Source organism: Oryzias latipes, chromosome 6, assembly GCF_053564925.1.
Source record: "Oryzias latipes strain Hd-rR chromosome 6, Olatipes_Hd-rR_3.1".
NCBI lineage: Eukaryota > Metazoa > Chordata > Actinopteri > Beloniformes > Adrianichthyidae > Oryzias > Oryzias latipes.
In genome coordinates, this window is record NC_136242.1 from 18,536,877 (window position 1) to 18,559,088 (window position 22,212).

The window sequence follows — 22,212 nt, forward strand, 5'->3', positions numbered from 1 at the left end:
TGCTTTGTGAAGACAAACTTGCATGTTATTAAGAACTCAGTACGTCAAAAACATGGGAACGGGTCATTTATTCAAATTTTTATTTGTGACAGAAACAAAGAAAATGTATTAGAGTAAAAATTGTTCATGGTAAACGTTTACTTTTTATCTTCTTCATCACAAAATAAAAGCATAATTACTAAAGTATACCAGGAGAGAACTTGTAAAAGGAAATAGAAAGAAAAGCACTTGATGCATTAAGGCATAAATGTGTGGGTTCAGTAGACCACTGAGCGTTCATAAGGCAAACTGTAACTGCTGAGAATTTGCATGGTCTGATCTTTCACACATGAAATCAGATCAACCTGAATATGCAGCACAATCACTCAGCAATTTTACATGAAATTCAAATCCCTCAACAAACATTAAATCAAACATATTTATGCATATAATGGAATATATATGAAAATTCCTTCAAATAATTTATGAACTAAAACTACCGGTACTTCTCACTGTATGTTAGACACTGAAACAATAAAACATTTAAATAAGTGGTAACAGAGATCTCCTTTCTGACAGCACAGCTAATGTTCTTTTTGCAGCTTGCAAACACTGATAGTAAATATGTAGTGTAATGACAAGTTGACATGCTCATGCCTGGATATTCACGTTTTTTTAAGTGCCTTGTGCAAGATAAAGATGAATAAAATAGTCTGGATTTTATTTTTACAATTAAAAAACAAAGCAAAAAAAAAAAAAAAAAAATTAAAAACTTGTAGGAGGTGTTGGCTTTGGTTCAATAGGATAAAACAGAAGGCAGGATGGTAATACAGCTACATCAATAAGTATTTTTTAGAACTTTAACCCACTGTTCACTGAGGGGCTAATTTTGTGTTTGCTCACAAAAATAAAAGCATCAAAATGTTCTAACAAGAAAAGGAATTTATATTAAAAAAAATGGATAATTTGTATATTTAGCCCGAACATAATTTAAGCTATACTGTGACTTCTATAAAGAAAATAATCTGTTCAGCTTTAGTGTAGCAACCTTTACAATTTGAATTTAAAGATAAACCTTCAAGAGAAGACACAAGTGCATTTTACTGTCTAAGCACAGTCATTTGCCCTGCAGAACTACATATGAGTGTATTAAGGCTTTAAGTCTTCAAGTAGCACTTTAACAGTCAAAAATGAAAACAAGTTGTCAAACTTTGTCCTCATTGCTCAAAACATAAACGCCATAAATATGAGACAGATTGAAATGCCTCAAAGAATCAGCATGTCTGCAGACTTGGTCTTTCATCCAACCCTTATTTTTTACTCAACTTAGTAACAGAGTGATGGCTGTGAAGGGACATAAGTATTAGTTCTTTGGAAAAAAAATGTTGTGTGTGGTAAAACAACACAAGAGAGGCAGCAAAGAGTTGGTCAGTATCACATTTCACCACATTGCAGCATTCAAAAATGTCCATCACACTGACCAGCAGGTCTTTGTACTAAAGGCACTCAGACAGCACCTCGTGTTTGGTTAGAGATGGGTAAATCATGGGCGTGCACGTGCACTCGCTGTGGCTTTGTTGGCTCAGTTGAATCTTCAGCTTCTCCACCTCGTAGTTGTGGAGATACTCCTGGACTAGGTAGCGCTCACGTTTGACTCTTGCCTTCACATCTGAGGGAACGTCTGGAATCATCCAGGCCACGAAGTACTTCACCAGAAAAACAACGTGCTGTAGAGGAAAAGGATATGTGAGTGGTTGGAATCACCAAATTTATGCATTTTTAACAGAATCTGTCAGACTGATTAATTTAATCAAACATGTGATTACTACAACCTCTCTGTTGTACTATGAACTAAGCTGTTTTTGCCAGTGTATTAGCTGAAATGGTCACAGGACAGGAATGCGAGACATAATTCAAATAGTTATTGCAAGAAATGAGTCCAGAAACTACCTCCATAATAATGATGAAAGCCAGTTTGGCGGCCAAAATATGCCAAAACTGCATGGTGTGGGAGTATTGGTTCTCATGCCCAGGAGGGTTACGGTAATCTCGATACCTATAAATGAAGAGTAAAAAATGTGTTATTGTTTCATTTATCTATTACAGCGGAGTGTCATGACATGAGTGCATTGGTTGCCCTTTTATATAAAAAAAATAACTTAGACTATCAGTATTTTTCTAAAATACACTTTTATAAAGCCAATCTGATAGTTGTACCTGCAGGTTGTGATAGAGCTGTTGAACCAAAGGGGGTTTTCTCCGTCCTCTGGCCTGTTAGGCAATGGGATCTCTGAGATGTTGAACACAGACAGGCTATTGTTTATGTAGCCCTTCATATTCATCTCACCCTCTGGCTGATAGGCATACATGTACACGAGACGGGGGATCATATCAGAGGTAAAAGCCACAATAAATGCCTACGAGAAAAAGAAACATATCTTAAACATGCTTTTTTGAAAATATGGCAACATTTTGCATTGGAGAAAAAACATTGTGTGCACCCACATTGGTGACAACAGAGAGTACAGCCATCCCATTGAGGATTTCCTCCCAGGCTCCAATGCAGTGGGCCTTGGCAGCTACAGGACGTCTGAACTGAGTGGTGAGCTTCCAGGCGTCCACTCGAATCTCTATGATGTTGTTGAAGAGAGCCAGGAGTGGAGCCAAGGGAAAGGAGGCCACGAAGAGCGTAATGAATCCAAACTGGATTACTGGGACAGAAAGAAAGAAGAAGCAAAATAGATAAATAAATAAAATAAGAGGAAGAAAGAGAGTCAAAGAACAAAATAAAAGGGAAAAAAGGTGAACAGTGCCCTCTGCAGGACACCAGTAAATCAGCATTTTTAAAACAATTTGTATTTTGTCTTTTATCTGAATAACTTTCAGAATTTCTGTCTTGTCTGAAATCCACTTCAATCTTGTCTTGGTGGTGATATTAATTAAAAAAGGTACATTTGTGCTTTAGTTTTGAGATATCTGTGTAGAATAATGTGTTGTCCTCATACCCATTTCCAGGTACTCATAGAAGAGACCCAGCTGACCAAAGCCCTGGAGATCATGGTCCTGCTCCCAGCGGCTATACAGGCTCTCTGGGTAGCTTCGTGCTTTCCTGCTGGCCCACCAATTCATGAGCCACCTATAGAACACAAGGGGGCGACAGAGAGCGCTCAGTAAAATGCTTTAAACACACAGATTAGAATGAAAAAAAGACAGTTATTATAATAACTGAGAGAAAGCATAGCATTTGTTTTTGCACTTATACATGACTAACTAAATGTCTGACCCTTTGAATGTGATCACATAATTATGTTTTCATTGAATTTAAATAAACTGCATGTGTTTTGACTTACTGAAATAACTGCACAAACTTATTTCAGTGAGTCAGAAAGTTTCATTCTTATCTAATCAAGTCAAAAATAACAAATTCATTTGTTCAGTTAAAAAGCCTTGTTACAGCATTCTTTTCAAAAGTTAATACCTATGGTACTGTATGGACTGGGGAAAGACCACTATATAAAGATGGACAGGTTTTATGGGAAATGTTATGATTAAAACAGACACAAAAAAATAGCATATGTGAAGATAAAATTATGTTTAATCTTAATTGTGTCAGCTCAATTTGTCCTCTCTCTATCTCACTGAATGATAACTACACACATTTTCTTGACTTGATAATATGCCAAAACCAGAAAGTAATAGTTCATCCTTTCAAATTTTATACAGGCTCAGAAGTGGAGGTTTTTGAAGAACTGCAGCTGAATAAAAAGGTCACATTTAAATACTGACATGTTTAAAGCTTATTCAACAGATTCCATCCTTGGAAAACATTTTTAGTTCAGTGATTCAGTCTCAGCTCCTGTCATAGAGTACTAACTTACGGGACCAGAGCTTCCTGGATGTTACCCCACACCTGTTTGCCAGTCATCACAATCACCAGCTGGGTGGTCAACTCAATTAGACAGCCACCCGGGTCGCACTGAACACATGCAGGTTGGGGAAGAAACAAACAAAAACTAAACCACTGGCTGAAACACACATACACAGTTTACCAACAAATGTCAGTGGTACCTCTTCATTTCTCAGTTTGCTCCATTTGCCAAACATGTAGGCATAATCTCCTGGATAGCCAACAAACTTGCCCTTAAAGAAAGCCACATAGAAGCATGAGGAGTAGTAGTTGACGAACTGGAAGAGGAACATCTTCACCGTCAGTTTGTTCTCGTACTCCAGGTGAGTTTTTGGAATTTCTGCAAAAGACGACCAAATATATATTTTATTTACACGTTACCCTCGTCCCTCCTGCCGTCAGGATCCAGTGTCATGTTCCTCACCCATGTCAGTGATCCAAACAGCCACTCTTTCATACATGAGGTTGAGAATCATGATGATAACAAAGTTGATGCAGGAGGCGGTGACAGAGGTGGCCAGCTGAGGTGTGATGTAGGGGCCAACCACCTCCAGGTTTGAGGTGGGACTGTCCTTCATGATGCTTGCGAAGGCTGCATAAACCGCCAGGCGGTATGCTATGACGCCGATGATGCAGGCAATGATTAATGATATCTTTGGGACGAAAGGGAGAGACACAAAATGAAAGACGACGGCAAAACACAGAACAAGAAAAGAAAGACAAGCAAAGATTTTTGCAAAAAGTGAGATGATTTTTGGTCTTATAACTTACATGGATGGTACACAAACACCTCAAAACAAACCTGCCACTCAATTCCCATTTTGTTTGTTTCAATAAGACAATAAAACATCAGTAGCCACTATGTATAAAGTCAAAGTCAGCTTTATTGTCAAATATGCTGCATACACAAGGCATACAGCACAGATGAAATAAAAAAACTTTAGCTAAAAACTTTTACTAAAAATGTCTTATAGCACTCACAATTCTAACCATTTCCGATTACTTCCTATTTCTTACAAATTTATGCATACTGGCCCTGGACCTACAAAAATTAGTGATGAACAGCACAAACAGACGAACAGAGACACGGTGAAAGGGGAAGGTCAGGAGGAGGTCTGATCAAAATTGTATCATTAAATATGATGCTCACCCACAACAGGACGGTAGCTCCAGACAGACAAATGCGTGCACACTTGCTTGTTATTGGTAAGTACGGCTCCATTTCCTAAATCAGAAGCAAGCAAAGCATGAACACTGGAGTCAGTCGTCCTTGGTTATAATCTGAAAAGAGAGCTCCAGAAGACCAGGTTCCTTAAAACCTGTTAGCTATAGTGCCCACAATCTTAGCACCTATTTGCATTTTTTAACCTCTCTCAATACAGTTTTGGGTAAAAAACTTGCAAAGTGCTAATTTGCCAGGAGACAAATAGCAAATGCAGAGAAGAAGGAGACCAATACTTTGGAGTCTTTTCAGACATGTTTTCTGCAGGGAATCCACCACAACAAAACCTCTTCCTTGTCAAACTGCATTCTTCGTGAGGTGCCACCCTTACCCAGAGGATCACGGTGCTCCAACACAGAAACAACTTCGCTAAAACATCAGAAATGGTCCTGTCAAGTACCCATTCTGTTTCCTAAAGACGGTGGGGAGATTAAGAAAACTTTTTCTGTGCAATTTGCAAATATATCTGAGCCCAGACAAGACTGTTAACAACCTGCTAGTTAAATGCATTGAATTCTAATCACGTTTTTGTCCTAATAGTGTGAACACACTGTGAACACAGCAGATGCAGTTATCAGTGCCCTTCACCCTATCCCTCAACTAGAAGCTCAACTAACTGAGAGCTGGACTTTCAGAGGAGGATCTTGTTAGTGGTTCATTTTCACACAAACACCTGAGTGATGCGGTTCAGCTTGCGGCTGTTGCACTTGGTCTCATACTCTGGCCGGAGCTGCAGCTGTTGTTGCTCCTCTTCAAAGTCAACCAGATCCCACTCGTACTCCAGACGAGCCTGCCGCCTCTTCCAAAACTCCAGAAACAGAGTCACTGCAAGGACATCACAGCATGGAAATAATTAAGATAATTTGCTATTCAAAATACTTTATTTATTGAATGTTATTTATACAATTTAAATAATGATTTTCTTAAGTAAATGTTTCAATATTTTAGAACTTTCTTGCTGTTTTTTGGTAACCTGCGTCTGAGTCTTCAAATCTCTTAACGGTATGTTTGAAGTTAGTCTTAGAGCTAACAGTTCGTCCAGGTTTTGCTCACCATCAACAACATATGGCTGATTTTGTCTGTTTTGTGAAATGCGCAGCTCATTTGCGGCGGTTTTGGAATGTTTGGACTGACAGTAGGCCCCTCGTGTTGGCACCCGTGTTACAAATATATTTAAATATGAGTGTTCTTAGCTAATTTAAAGACTTAATTTTGTGTTAAAGGGCCACTCTGATAAAAAAATTAGTATATTGTGTTTTTAACGTTCTTTTGTCATTTTTCTGATAATAGAGGACATATATAAAGAGAATGACGGTTAAAATTTCATTTATGAGTATTTCTCTATACAAATCATTGTGAATCAGGAACAGACAAAAAACCCAATTGGAAAAAGCATCAAGCTCCCTGCCCCGCTCAATTCTGATGCATCTACTTTTAGATGATTACCTCCAAGTACGTCTTCATTTTCATCTGAGATGGCATCTGGTTTAAAACTGTACAGCTGGATAGATTTTATAGTGCCCCACATTTTGTTACACCAGTAATGTAGATTTCTAATAAAATACTGCTGCTCTCCAGAAACTGTGCTTGAAAATGGCACAGGTTTTTTGATTTTGCCTAAAAACAGCATAATCATAATTAAAAGACCACTGGAAATGCTTTTAAAATAGATCAAAAGATTCAATTCAATTCAAATTTATTTATAAAGTCCAATATTACAACAATAGTCATCTCAATGGGCTTTATACGGGTAATTGTGTAATTAACAATTATAATTAACAAAGAACAGTGGGATTTTAAAGAGATAATCACAATTTATATCAAGACATCTTACCAAGACAAATTCTATTAGTTGGCAGATTTTTTTCATTTACTACAATGGAAACAGTTTGGTATTTTTTTAAACTTTTTTTGAAAAGGACATTTTTTCCAGTGTATTAAAATACACAACTGTAGCAGCAGAAATACACACACTTACCCCATATTCCCATGAAAATGGCAAAAAACACTGTTCCAACATTGTCAAATAGATGCGATTGCTGAAAAACAAACATAGAATGAATACATTTAGTCAGATATATATTTCTATACTACTTTTCTTGGAATGTCATCATCTTAATTTAAATATAAAAAATAGTAGGTATAAAATGACTCACCCAAGAGGAGTTGCAGGTTGTGTTGAGTTTCCAAAAGCCACACTTTTTGTCACAAAGTGGACACATGACAATATTGCCTCCAATTTCATCACTGCATATTTCTTTACTGTGGGCATATAATAACAAGAGCAGGCGAAAAATTGTAGCACATTGAGAAATTAAGCATTTCTACATTTCTACATTTCTCCACTGACCTCCACTCATTGTCGTCATAGGTTAAGACTCCGTAAACAAAACACAGCGTTCCAACAACAGCAGCAAAGAACAGCATTTCTGTGTAGAATCCTAGCCAGGCAAAGTAAAGGCCGATCTTTTCTCCATAGTACTTCCTGTGGAAAAAACAAAGTGCAGCAGGATTACTGCTGTTTATACTCCCTCCCGGCCATATAAACACTGGATCAGATCTGCAGGTATGCAGGTCTTACCTAATAAGATTGAGTGGTTGTTCCTTGAAGAAACTGAAAAATCCAGCCCAGTATTTGTAGAGGTTGTATCTGTCGCTGTCACAGTTCACATCCTTTGATTTAGTCCAATATCTTGACTGCAGGCAGACAAAACACACATTTATCTGATGTCCTCATTGCTGAATAAATTCATCCCAAAGCAAGGGAGCCCTTCTATTTTGTAAAAGGAACACAGCTAACCACGTTGGAAACATTTCTTCTGTAAGGACAGGTTTTCACAGAAAGAGGCTCACATCATGCAGAGGGAAGGCTGCAGTGTAGGTGCTGTTGTTGAGAAGTCTTTTGATTCCCTTCTTGTCTCTCTCTCCACATTCATCACGAATATATGAGCATCGAGACAGGATGTAGTAGACCTGAGGAAAAAGACAAAGGAAAAAAATGGCTTCAGGGTTCTGAGCAATTAAACAAACTCCTTTTCTGCTTCACTGAAACATCAGAAGAAATGTTTTAAATATGTGACTTGGTCCGTTAGTCTCTCTCTCCAACAAAACAGAAGCTTACTATTCTGTTCCGAGTTGACGGGAGGAAGAATTTGTCTCGGTCCTCAATTAGGAAGAAATCAGATTTACTCTTGTCGAAGGGAGCGGTAAAAAAGTCTGGTTCAGGCTGCATGATGGGCTCTGGCAGACGAAAAGGAGTGGACAACCAGTTCATGGGCATCTCACTGTTGTCTGGGATGTCGTTGGCCTTGAATGGAACCTTGATCTTCAGCACATCTGCATAGGTTGCCAGTACTTCCCATGGAGCATGGATCTTCACAAAGTAGGTTTTTCTATCGTCAGATTCCTGGCAAAGAGACAATTAGGATGACAATTTCAACATGTAAATCTAGTTTCAAGTTTTCACTTTGGTATTCTTCCAAGATTATGGCATAAAATGAATATTATATGTTGTCATTGTGGGCTAATGCATGTTAAATGCTGTTGTTTTAGATAGTTATATTCATAAAAAAAGCCTCTTACTGATTTATCTTCTATTTCCAGTTCCAGGCCCACTTTCACCAAATTGGCTTCAAACACTCTCCTCCTCTCCTTTTGGCAGAAAATAGTGAAAGCATGCAAAAATCATGACACAGGAACACTCAAAATCCACATTTGATACATTAAAAAAGGAATGGTGACTCATTATGGTGACATAATATCTAAACAGATTGAAAAATTAATGTTACCCAAAAATAAAAAAACAATTTAACAAAAAATGACCAACAATAAATAGATGCTGTATATGAGTACCTATCGGAATAAAAAACAAAATAATACAATAGATATTTTCTTATCAATAATTTAACAAATCGATGAATGGATTTTCCTTTAAAGTCATTTTTGTGCTTTTTTCAAGAAAAAAACAGCCTTAAGTTAACTTTACATGTAAGAATCCATAATTTTATTAAAGAAAGTTTCACCTTTTGTTCTGTTTAAATACTAAATTATGTTAAAAACAGAGTAGGTTTTGAATGAAACCTTAAAATAGTTAATCATTATTGTACTATATGAATTTGTAAATTAAATCAAATTGTGAACTTACTCATTATTTTGCTAATGTAATCAATTTAATTCAGTACTTAGGAAGTGTTAACAAAGGCAGTGACACTGTATTTAAATTAAACAAATACTTTACAAATCAGTTCAGGTAAATAAGGGTGACCTTATTCAAATTAATCATAACAATTCCAGCAAGATCTTTGGCAAAAGCAACCATAAGGCAATCTGAGATATTGTTTTTATTTATGAAATATTGTCAAAGGAACACTTGTCTTGTTAAAACTAAAATTTACTAACACATCCAAAAAAGGCAAAAGAATCTGATTCATAGACAGGAAGAGGTCTCCCTTTAGCCCCTCCAAGCAGTGTGGAACAAATGAAGTCATTCCTGAGCAAGAAGTTTTCAGCTGACTCACTGATGGAGAGTGTGGGTTAAGATTCAGAGTTGTAGCACTTTGGAGTGAAGTCTTACAGTCCAGTGTTGTTAAACACTGGAATTCTTTCCACACTCTGAACTAACAGAGAGGAGTGCACACAAGAATACATGTGGCTAGAGATAACTTTTCAAATGCTAATTTCTTGAAAAACATCCTTTGGCTAAGAAGAGAACAATAGTAGCTGGGAATCAGCAACAACTTTATCTGTGTTGTTTTTTGGAGGAATCTGCTGACACACTTTGGGCATATCCTTCCTGAATGGACCAGAGACACTTTTATATTTATTTACCTGTTTTCTTTCACCATCTTTATCATCGACATAAGACAAGACGAAATCAATGCGGCGCACTCCGTCACGGAAGAACACAGAGTCTTTGCTTTGTTGTTGTTTCTGAATCTGCAAGAAGATGAGAGAAATGCAGATACTGAACACACAATCACACAGGCAGAGTGTCAACAGGTCTTTGAAACGTCGTCAAAGGGCACACGATCAAACCATGCGTGTCTTTACTAGTAATCTAAAACTACTGACAACTGGCTTTTCACTCCAAACAGCATGCTAACACAGGGAAACTCTGAAAGCTGAAGGAATAACTATTGCTCTATCTCAGGAGAAACTAGATGGGGTTGGCATTGACAAAACATTCTCAATTCTTTTTGGTTTAACAAAAACAATGGGTTTCAATGGAGTACTGCTGAAGCGGGCAGCAAAGATTTCCACAGTGTGGTCCAGCTAATGCTAGCCTCATAGAGGACGCAGGTCTGGAAAAAAGGACTGCAAAGGAATGCTCCCAGATGGGACGAGGCACGGCTGCTTTGCTTTTACTTTTGCTTCAGCTGTTCGGCTGCTAAAAATAGCCAGGTACAATGTACCTCCCTAAGTCCAACTAAAGCTGTAGCCGCATCACTGTAAACCATCCAGAACAACGAAACACCTGACCAAAACACAAAAGCTGTCATTTCATCCAGCTTGAGTCTGCTCAGTCCGTCTGTTCATGGCTGGAAAGGGAGGAGGGGGAAAAAGAAAGTGCACTTTACCTCCATGTCCTATAATAGTTGATGGCTGCAGTGAATCAGCGGAAAGGCCGGCTGCATCACAGAGCAGCGCAGCCTTTCTGCAGGGAGGGAAGACCAGCCCTGAAAGTACTGTCTGTCTCACTCCACTGATTTCTACCCTGATGAGATTCAAACAGCTCACTGACCTGAACAGAATACTCCCCCATAAACCCCCACTTCCCAGTCATAGAGCAAAGGAAAAAAGCACAAGAAGCAGGAGGACGGTTGCCAGTTGGAGAGAGGCGCAGGGTTCTGAAAATGACATCAGCAGAACAGCTGCCAGATAATCTAATAAGAAGACAGCAGCATCGTCTGTACAAACAGTTGTCTCACATTTCACATAATTACCAAATCTCTGTTCGAACAACAAAGTGCTCTGGAGCTTTGTATTTGTTTTTAATTTCTAGATTGTGGTGTCCTTTTTCATTCTATAGTTGCTGCATCCTTTATCTCTCACTGTTCCTGCTTTGATTAGCATGAAACCCTCACAATAGGATGTGTTTTCAACAAACATTTGATATGGTGGAGCTATTGTTTCTGTCCGTGCATTTTTAAAAATAGCCAACGGATGAAGGGTGTGAACAAACAAGGAAAAGCTTGATAACCTGAGCAGGACGTTCCTGGCATTAGGAAGTTCCATGCAATGGAAAATATATTTGATAATTATGGTGAACACGCAAGCTAAAAACCAATGCAAATATAGTTTTTTTTGCCCAATTCATGGCCTTGATGCACCTATTATGGCTTCCTGGAGAGCCAGAAGTACTAAATGTGTGCAGAACATCAGTACTCGCAAGGCTTGTACCACTTTCCCTCCTCAAATTATACATATGTTGTAACCGAAAGTACGCTTTACCTCTGCGACCGCATTGGAGTGTTTAGCATAGAAGGGTGGATCCTTTCTATACTGGGATGTTGCAGCAGAAACCCTCTTATTTGCTGTAATTACAGATCACCTATAAAGAATCACTGCATCTGCAGGGGTTCACCTCTGCTCTGCCACCACAGACGGCTATACATTTATAATTCCTAAATACTGGGTGTTTCAGCACTTGTAAGCCTGTCCCCTTTTTAAGATGGCCACTAGTAAAAAAATACACCATGTAAAAGGATCTGGATTCCAGAAATCTATCAATTACCTTTGAAGTCAAGAAGGTAATGAGCCATTTCAGCTTTTTATAGACAGTTTAGTATATTTAGATTGTACTTGTTGGTTTGATTTTTAAACACTGAAATTTTCATCTGTTGATTCATGAACACTCGCGTGGGCCCATCCTGTGCAATGAAACCCTTTTCAGCCACAACAACCACATGTTAGATCTGAATATAGTGTACGCAATACAATCTCAACATGATGAGGATTATAATACATTTTAGAGTTAAAGTCCATTCAGATCTCTGTAAACATGGTAATAATTTGGGGGGAACCAACAGATGTAAGCACACATGGCTCAGCAAATCAGCAGTTTAAAAAAGTGTTAAAGGGGGATCTCACTCTCAGCTGACTGTAAAAAGTGTTAAAAATAAACTTTAATTATAATGCTTTACAACTTTAACTTAAATAAAGGGATTCAGAAGGTAAATATATGCTTAGCTACAGTACATTCTTGTCCTGTCATAAGCTCATGGCAGGGACTTAATACCACAACATACTCTACCCTTAAATTATGCATGGACATAAAAAGACTCACAAAAAACTACAGCAAAAGAACCGGCTCCCCAGTTTCCAGTGCTTGTAAAACTGCATGTGTGCACTGCATGTGCAAGGGCACACCTGTCCTGTTGTTCTAACACTAGAAGGTTGTTGCTTTGTCTGCAGTGAAGCAAACGACTATCGCAGGTGTGAAAACAGCAAGACAAAAGCCCGTTTCCATATTTATGAATTCTCGGGACTCGTCAGAGCATCTTTCCATGAGTCTCTAGAGAAACAACATGCTGTCAAAGGAGCCAGCATCAGAGCTCCACAACAAAGTATCTATACGGATTCTTTCCCTAATGCAAAAAACAGACATGAGCAGGCACTTGTCAAGAAGAAAATAAGAGGCATAAGCACAAGGCTGCATCACATCACAAGCCTGTTTTACCATCCCATACCCTTGAACGATACTTCAGGAATAGCGCCCGCCTTCTCCAAAACTGTGGAAGGACCAAGTTCACAGTGAGAGAAAGCCTGACAACGTCGTCAACAGCATAAATGCTAAAGCAGCAACCAATGGATGAGTGCAGCAAACACACCAGGTATTTTTGTGACACATTTTCTTTAAGATAAAATACAAAAACCTACAAAAATGACTGAAGTCTAAATCAGTTAGGAGCTTAAGAACGGAGTTGCCACGGAAGATTCAAAGCCACACGAGCACAGCAGCATGCATTCATAGACCCGATTGGTGTCTTACCCCAGTCAAAACATCGATCTGTTCTAAGGTAAAAGAGTCATGCCGTGGAGTGTTGCTTTGGTCAGAGGAAGCCTGGGAGGCTATGCTGCTCCTCAGAGACTCGCACGTCTCCAGGCACACATCGATTACTAAAGGTGACTTCAAGGACAGTGTGAAAGGGGGAGAGCACAGGTTTGTCAGGGATTTTGAAATGTTTTTTTAAACTCAAAATCTCAGTAGCCGCAAGCTAGGTGTCAACTGTAAACAAATGGTAAGAGAAATACTACCTATGATACTTCAAAAGGTATACTTTAAGACCCACTCCAATGAAAATCACGTTTGTGGTGTTTTAAACATGCTATTGTAGCATTATTCTTATGATGAAGGATATATGTAAAAAAACAACTAAGCTTTAAATTGCATTTCTGAGTATCTATTCAAATCAGGAGCAGATGGAAAAAAAAACATTTGAAAAAGCTTATAGGTGTGACGTAGAAACTACAAGGGGCGGGTCACACTTTATCCACTCCATCCTGATGCATCCACTTGCAGACAACTAGAACAATGAACGTATTTGTTTTCCATGTCTGAGCTGACATCTGGCTCAAAACTGTACAGCTGGATAACTACAGTATTGCTCTCCTTTATTGTTGTACCAGTAGTGTTGGGGTGTGTGGGGCTGTAAGCTAGTAAGAGAGTGTGTAAACAGATGGATGTTGGGAAGTAAGGTCGGGCTTACTCCGCATCAACAACTTAGAGGTGAATTTCTAAAGAAACACTGCTACTCTGCAGATATTGTGTCCTAAAAAAGGAACACAGTTTTTTCTTTTTTTTGGGCTAAAAACAGCACACTCATAACTATAAAACCACTGGGAACGCTTTTAAAAATAGATCATCAGATGATCGGAGTTGGACTTTAAAGGAAGTGATGCTCTTTTATGTTCCTCATAAAAAAATGAATGAATGAATGAATGAATGAATGATCACGTTGTGATTTTTGTGTTTACCCCTGACTCCTCCTGCTGGAAAGATCCCATGCTGGATGAGGCATGTTGGTGATAGCCATTCAAGTCCTCTGAAAGAGAGGAAGGTAAAAAGGCAACATTACAAATACAAACCTTAAAAGAAAATCAGTTAAAAACAGATGCAAAAGATCGAGTCAGAGCAGTGGTTTGGAACAGGCAGACTGAACAGTTTCAGGCATTGGAGTAGATGCCTGAAGTAAAGAGAAGAGCACAGGCAGGGTCAGAGCTGCAGTCTATATTTGTACAACACATTGAAGACAGTATCACTGTGAAAGACTATACACAGCCATGTTACTGTGACTCAAAACACTTCATGAGCAGAGAGCAAGAATGGGAAAAACTCTTTGTGGATGTTCAAATAGTAGCTTACTAAAAAATAAAATGTAGGAGAATGCCATTCATGCCATGTAACAATCTTTTCAGAAAGGATTTACATAAACACAGTAGTAGGCAAGAGGGAAAAAGTACAAAACACTAAAACATTATGAATGTTGTTATAAATGACAAGCAAAAGGTTGCAGTTTCAGACCTGTTTAAAAATAAAACTGCAGATGTCTAAATTATTGGTTTTCTTGAGGCTTTATTTATTTTGGACTAAATCAATAAGGCTGCAGACAAAAAAAGTAGGATTTGAGGGTTTGAAACAAAATAAACACTAAGGAAAACTGCTTTTTCAGCATCATTTGTGAAAGTAGCCTACTTTTTACTGGCTAGTCTTTAGCTTGTGTTATCTCACTTTTTCTCTTTACAGCTGCAATCCTTCGAACTCAAACAAAGTACTTTGATAGTCAAATCAGCTTTGTGAGGCTCTATGGAAATATTTGAATTTGCTACCACATCAAAAAACACAACAAAAGGCATGGAAACCCAAAATGGACACTAAATTGAAGGGAAGCCATGTGTGGTTAGTCGCCGGATTTAAAAATTGGCCTGTTAAGCAGTGATGAAACAAAATGTCCATGTACACCGTAAAAACAAATGAGCAGTCTGCACTTGTATTCTATTATAACTAAGGAACAAAGAAGATCACTGTTATTCATTCATGTGACCCTATTTGTATAGTTTGTGCACAAAATTTCTAAGCGGATGACATCTGACAGGTAAAAGCAAGCTTTTGGTTTATGGGGATGAAAATAAGAATAAATAGTCATAATTTACAGACTGCTCAACAAAAACTGACCTACAAAGTCTCAATTAAAAAAACAAAAAAATATTGAAAGTAGTGTCAGCCAGAAAGTTTGTAATTCACATTTTGTGTTTTTACTAATAAAAAAGTTTAAAATGTGACATATTGGTATTTTGCTGCTGAATTTAATTGAATAATCCTACATACAGATTTCCAATTTAAAGCAAAAAGCGACCTCAAATGTTTGGATAAATCATTGTTTGACCCCTAATGTCAGCTATTACAAACAATTCTCTCCTTATAATAAATATTCTTTGTTTTCCGGAAAGAGAGGAGGTTTGAACAGCGGAACATATTCTTTAACAGTTGGTCATTGCAAGTGGTGCAGTCTTAGCAGGCCTGTTACAGTTTGCCAAAAGGTTTTTCCTCAAGTATGCCTCACAGTGAAGGCTTTGTTCAGAAGTGAACAGCTGATCGCAGCAGAAATAACACACAGCTACTTGTTAGTGAGTCTCTTTCTCTATGTTTATTTCTATTTTAGTTGAGAGTAACCCCAGAACCAAAAAAAGTGTTTACTAAAATCTGTTTTGAACCCAGATTCATCAATCGCCATTTCAGAACTTGGCTACAACAAAAGTTTTTGTAAAGTCAAGTCCAACAAATAAAAATCACAGAAAATAGAACTAAAATTGCAGCTTTGGCAGATAAATTCTGCAATCTCTGGTCCTGCAATTTGCACATAAACATGATGGCTGCTACATTTAAATAACTTTAGGTTAAGAAACTAACGTGACACTAGGCAGAATTGCAGGTTTCAGGTACACATTCTTAAACAGAAACTACCTAAAACATTTGAAATTTAGATTCATTTTTAGAAAGAATAAGCTCTAAAGTTATAAAATAAAATAAACCCTGTTATAATCACCTAACTACTAAGATGATCTGTATCAAAAATATACCCAGTGGACTCCACAATGACATTGTGGTATAATCAAATATGTCACTTTGTTTTAAATATCAACATTTAGAGTCTTGCTGTGATTTCATCTTGTGCTGCTAGAAAGAGAAGTGTAAAACACAGTTTCCTCGGTTATCGCAATATCAGCAGCACACAATAACAAGGTTACGAAGCAGAGACAATGCTGAAGAAATGTCCAACAGACTGCAGCAGATGAAAAGCCGCTCGTCTGCACTGATTCATCATGCTGTACTCAGAATCAGCATCCAAAGTGCTTCATTTTTCAGTCCACAGCCCACGCCCATCATCCACACATGGCCAAAAAAGTCAGAACACAGCCCACCATGTATCTGTTTAACTTCCTCATTCAGTCAGAAGCAGGGAGGGTTAGGGTTGAAGCTGGATGGCAAAGTGGCTGTCTGTAGATCATGACAAACTGTTTCCAGCTGCTACACCCTGGCTGCTCTAAAAATCACAGCTGCTTAAAAAAACAACTATGAACAGTTTAAGACAGGAAATGGTAGTTTAAACTTAAAAGCAGCCTGTTTCTTACTTTTATTATACTGACCTAATAAACAGAAGTTGGTCTGAGGTAGTGAAAGTTTTTTAATTTTAAACATTTGTAATAATAGCAGGATAGTTTGGGACATACCATTCTGAGGGTATATTTTGATTTGTATTCCTTGTAGGCATTACATTTTTTTAATATTTTTTATCAAAACTCTATAAAAATAGATTATATAAAGTAAACCACCGTGTGAAGAGGGGAGAAGTAGTCTTTGTTTTTCCGTTACTCACCGCTGAAGGAGTCGGTCGGGCTCATCTCAATTAAACTGTCCCCTCCTGATTTCCCCGTTAACCGGTGCATGGTGGTGGTGTGGCCACGCAGTGCCTGATGGCCCTCGCTTACAAACAGTCCAAAAATTAAATTAAATTTAAAAAAAATACTTGTGCCCCCGGCAGGGGAATTCTGAACCAACTTCCTTTCGCTTGAACTCCGACTGCTCCCCAGAAGTGCTCCTTACCAGCTCGCCGAGCAGTGACTCGCCTGGCTGCCCTTCCTCGCCCACTGACCGCTCACTGCAGCAGCAGCGCCTCGACCCAGAGGGAGGTCTAGGGGAGTGACTCCACACCACAGGCCAATAGTTGGGAGTCTTTCATGTGAACTGACGCTTAGATTCATGAAACAAGCGACAACAACACCCAAACGGACGCAGTATATCCCGGAGGAGCTCCCCTCTCTTAGTCTCTAATGGGACAACATAGAAATAAGTCAAACGAAACACCTACATGAAATATAGGTATAGCCTGATTCACTCATCAACTTGTCTCTCAGACAGATCGATTTGGTTGGATCGTAGGATTATAAATCGATTAATCAATTGAGTTGATTAGTTGTTACACCCGCACTATACAATTTAGAGTAAAAGGAACTAAACATAAAACTGCAATGTTTGCAGACACTGTTTTGTCTTTTAATGTTGTTTCCCCCTTAAGAATAAGATGTAATTTTTGGTCCATTTGTCGACTATGTAGCCAATATGTGAATACAAACAATGTATCAATACAAATATATAAACATATGAACAACATATACTTATTTATGTAAGGTTACATATAAAAATAAACAAAAGGAAAGCCTAGAACAATAGAAGTGTCTTAGGTGAAAAAGCCAGCTCAAATATGTTTTTGGATAGCTGCATCGCTACAAAAAGGAAAGACCTGTGAAATCTCTTCTTCACATGGCAAGTGTTGATCTCATCAAAGGATCTGAAACTCACATTTATAAATGTTGCTCTTTTTCCAGCCCCACAAATAACACGGCCTACACAAACCTGGCTGTGGCAGACTGGCATTACTCGGTGAGAAAATTCAAGATCATGTCACTGACCATGGGGTTCAGTTCAGGACTGAAGAAACTGTGTACCAGGTGGGTGGTGGGTGGCTATCTGAGTCCTGAGATGCTGTCAATAATCAGGCTTCTTATGTAGGCGTTGCAATATTTCAGCCAGTAAGCAAACTCTACAACATCCAGTGATGATGGAAGCTTGGATGCGGCCCAACATCACACTCTTCCCAACATGTCCATACCAAAAGATGTTGTACTGTTTCTGCACAGAATCCTTTATCGTCAAAAAAGGAAGAGATAAATAACTGTTACAAACTGTTGCTTGCTGGATTCTTACTCTGGAAATTAAACCAAGTGTGTGGAATGTAGGAAGTGAAACAAGCAGAGAATAGTAGTGGTTCCTCATTCCACAGTAAAATCTTGCTGTCAAGTTGAAAAGTTTATTTCAGTGCAGATTATACACCAAACAAAACAATGTATCCTCAAATTTTCTAATATTTTTTTTTAATTTATTTATACAGCCCAATATTAGTCAATAGTCGTCTCAATGGGCTTCAAACCGGTAGTTGTGTAATAAACACAAATCATAATGAAAATAAAGTCATAGAATTCAATAGGTAATAGCTAAACTAAACAGACTAAACTAAACTGGGAATCCCTGCCCTTAGACCCTCCTTCTCGGTGAGGAAAAGCTCCTAAAGAAAACGGGTTCTGGGAAAAAAAAAAGAAGAAACTTTATGGGGCGTACACATGAAGGATGGATCCCCCACAGGATGGACAGGCGATGTACCAGAACCCTTAGAGAAGAATTAGCTTGTCTAACTCTAAAACTACATGTTTGAATAGTCCAGCAGATGGGCTTAAATAAGGTTTCAGTAGGTTGCTGTACCCTATCCCATTCACTTTCAGGTGAAGGCAGGGTTCACCCCGAAGAGGTCGCTGTTCTATTGCAGGGCCAAATCAGTCTAAAATACTCCAGATAATTTGGAACCTTGGTTTATATTAAGTTTGCTTTCATTTTCCCCTAAATGCTTCAATTGTTTTATTTTTCCTGAGTAAAATGTTATTAAAATTTTATTTTAAATTAAAAGGTAAATACTTGTATAGCGCTTTTTTACCTTCCACCTTCTACCTTCCACCCATTCACACACTGATGGCGGCTCCACTGCCAAACACTGGCGCCGACCTTCCACCAGAGGCAAGGTGAGGTTCAGTGCCCATGTGTCGATGAACGCCCATGGGGTTCATCGAAACAAGGCAGGGAATCAAACATTCTATCTTCCAATCAGGGATCGACCGCCCTACCATTGCACCACGGCCAAAATGATATTGAAATGGCTCCCTTTCAATACTGAAAACGATTTTTTCTTTATCCTCAAGGATGCAGAAAACAGACATTTGACTTCTTGTGTAAAACTAACTTTCATGTGAATCTTTGCATTGAATCAGCAGTGAGGAAGGGTGATCTATAGAGGGTTGTTTATTCCCAGACAATCTCAGTTTCTGTTCCTCTCTAATGAGTAGTTAAAATAACGTGTCTCTCAGCACGTTTCTGCCTTTCCCAGCCATTTCTGTACTCAATACTTCTGCTCAAAATTCAACAGCAGCAACCTCTTATGTTTCCTTGAAGTGGTTTGTTCAGCCCTGTGCCGGTGTAATTATGTTGTCCTCCTCTTTGGGGTGTGTCTGTTCTCAAAAATACAGCTGCTTATTTATGCTACCACACCAGCCTCATATCGCCTCTCCTCCTTGAGATGTGGGTCTTCTTGGGTGAGCACATGCCTTCCAAAGTTTCCAACAGTAATAATAAAGTCATCTGTAATAACAAGGTTCAGGACCACCCCTTAATTTCACATTATTTATCTCTTTTTTTAAGGCAAAAGGCCAATGAGAGTCAGGAATACATTCCACTGTCTTAAAATAAATAGAAATGTCTCAGTGTTACAATTAGTCACACACCTAATAATACAATTTTTTTTTTTTTTTTTTGCAAAAATGTCTGCAATTTTTCCCGCAGTGAGATTTAAAAAAAGTATTAAAAACTAAAACCTTATTTATTGATTTATTAAGGTAGTAGAAACCAATTAATGGCAAACAAAAATATATTTTATACAATGCAAATCATGTCAACAGCAAGTTATGCTTTTGATGTATTAATAATATGTGTAAATGACCAGTTTTAAGCATTAGATTGTCAGTAAAAAATGGGGAAAAGATACAAACGAAAAAAAAAAAACTGTTCATTAATGATCAGATTTGAACAAACTAATATTAATTTATTACCTATTAATAATCATTAAAAACATTATCATAAAGATAAGATATGGCCACAAGTAATAAAAAATTACTTCTTTCAATTTCTGAAGGCTTAAGTTTTTTCAAAGAGATTTTAATAAAGGTTAGGGCTACATCTTTTAATTTTTTTTAACTTAGCCAAAAATCTTCAAGAGCACTTCATAATTTATCCATTTTCTTATTTTACAAGTATGACAGCAATCTGTTGACTAATTAAAAACAAATACCTGCAGCTATAAAAACCTTAATACAATATTTACAAAGGAAGATGCTTAAGGAAATTTCTTGACTTGGTTGTAGTTTTAGAAAGTACAAAGTATCCTGAGTTTTGTAAGAAAAAGGTAAAATCCTAAACTTGATGTGAAAAACTGCAAGACTGAAAAGCAGGCCATCTATAGAACTTACAAGCAAAGCTGTTTGTGTATTACTGTACCAGAGTTAGGGAATGACTTTTCCCAGCAGTTATAATTATGAAACAAAACTAGGCCATATTTACTAAATCTTTAATTAGGAATATTTATCATTACTTATGCTCAGCTGTGAAGAACTCTACTTACAGCTACCTTTTTGGATAACAATTTTTGAGGTTGTGTTTGTAAAACTAGTATTGTAAGTTACTTGCATGAAAAGATAATCAAAGGTTTTATAAAGGCAGTATAAAAATGTGTCTTTTTGCTCATTTTCAACTATGACAACAATGATAAACAGACCAGTTTGCCTGCAACAATATTTTTAGATCTTGGTGATGACAATTGTGATGTTGGTAACACAGAGCAGTACTGTGGGTTGAAACAAGTAAAACAAAAACATTTTCAATAGTTTGAAAACATGAGTGACTTGATACTAGATCTTGATGCTGGGTCTATCCGAGGTTTAAATATCAGTAAAAGTAGCCAACATCTGCAGGAAAATATCAGCAAGTCTAAAATGGCAAAAGGTGTTTTTTACATCTTATCAAAATGTTGTTAGTTTCTAAACGGGAGGTAAACAAAAAACAAGTTAATTTTTATTTAGTTAATTCACGATTTGCAAATTACTAATATTTTGACTGACTCCTTACATTTTATTGACCAATTCAAGGAGGTCAAAAAGTGTGCTTATAAACTAGTAGTTTATACTTTAATGACTACTGAGCAACCTGCTGCTCCAGAGCAACTTGTGGCTCTTTTACCCCTTCATTGTGACTCTATGGGTAAATGAAAATGTTTTAAATAAGTAAAATTAAAAAGTAAGTTTATAGTCAAATTAAAAAAATTAAAATAACTCAAACTTAAGTCAACTCATTCACAAACAACTCTGTATCACAAGTCAAATTAAAACATTTTGACAGATTTTCTACAGATCTCCACAGAAAATCAATTGGAGATCAGTTAGTACAACCAGAATCAAGGAGAACCAGATTAAAAGGTAGATTAGCTATATTTGACCAAATTCAAAGATTTTAAGAGTGCCTCATAGTTTGAAAAAACCATTAAGGGTCACCTAATTATCTCTGATTTAATTTGGGTTAGTTAATTGTAAAATAAACAGTAAATGTAAAATAATATGTTTTTATATCACTGCTGACATTTCTCCATCTACTATCACATTTGCTGCAATGAGATGATCCTTTGTGTCACAGAGTGTCCTTTATTTTGAAAGAAAGTCATGTGAACCTCTGTCAAGCTATTTTATCTATAGAGAAACAGCTATTTTCTTTTTATATTTTATTTTTGAAAAAACAAAACAAAACAATAGTAACAATAGACAAATCCATGTCTTATTTTTCTAAAGGGTTAAGTAAGACTTTGTTGCTCTTTCTGGGTTATAGTCAGTAAGAAATCAACCTTAATGTCTTGATAAGTGTTGAAGGTTGCAGACTCCTTGTCTATTGCTGTCGCTT

The 22,212-nt window shown here is 37.5% G+C and overlaps 1 protein-coding gene across 7 annotated transcripts; it reads right to left on the reverse strand.

The window, feature by feature from the left end:
- Positions 1–51: 51 nt before the first annotated feature.
- ano5a (anoctamin 5a) lies at positions 52–17,511 on the reverse strand. Of its 7 annotated transcripts, none has more exons than XM_020703968.3 (23): positions 17,212–17,384; positions 16,985–17,091; positions 14,085–14,152; positions 13,099–13,236; positions 12,797–12,838; positions 9,936–10,043; positions 8,691–8,759; positions 8,230–8,514; positions 7,962–8,081; positions 7,690–7,805; positions 7,459–7,593; positions 7,265–7,370; positions 7,087–7,147; positions 5,782–5,933; positions 5,037–5,111; positions 4,311–4,539; positions 4,048–4,226; positions 3,858–3,955; positions 2,985–3,115; positions 2,485–2,690; positions 2,197–2,396; positions 1,930–2,035; positions 52–1,706 (listed from the first exon to the last, which is right to left on the reverse strand). In XM_020703968.3, the coding sequence occupies exons 1-23, from the start codon at positions 17,367–17,369 to the stop codon at positions 1,476–1,478; spliced, it is 3,120 nt and encodes a 1,039-aa protein (XP_020559627.1). In that variant the 5' UTR covers positions 17,370–17,384; the 3' UTR covers positions 52–1,475. The 7 variants fall into 7 exon arrangements, with proteins under 7 accessions (XP_020559627.1, XP_020559626.1, XP_020559628.1 ...); XM_020703967.3 differs by lacking the exon at positions 5,037–5,111 and adding an exon at positions 5,440–5,520; XM_020703969.3 differs by lacking the exons at positions 5,037–5,111; positions 12,797–12,838 and adding an exon at positions 5,440–5,520.
- Between the last annotated feature and the right edge of the window lie 4,701 nt (positions 17,512–22,212).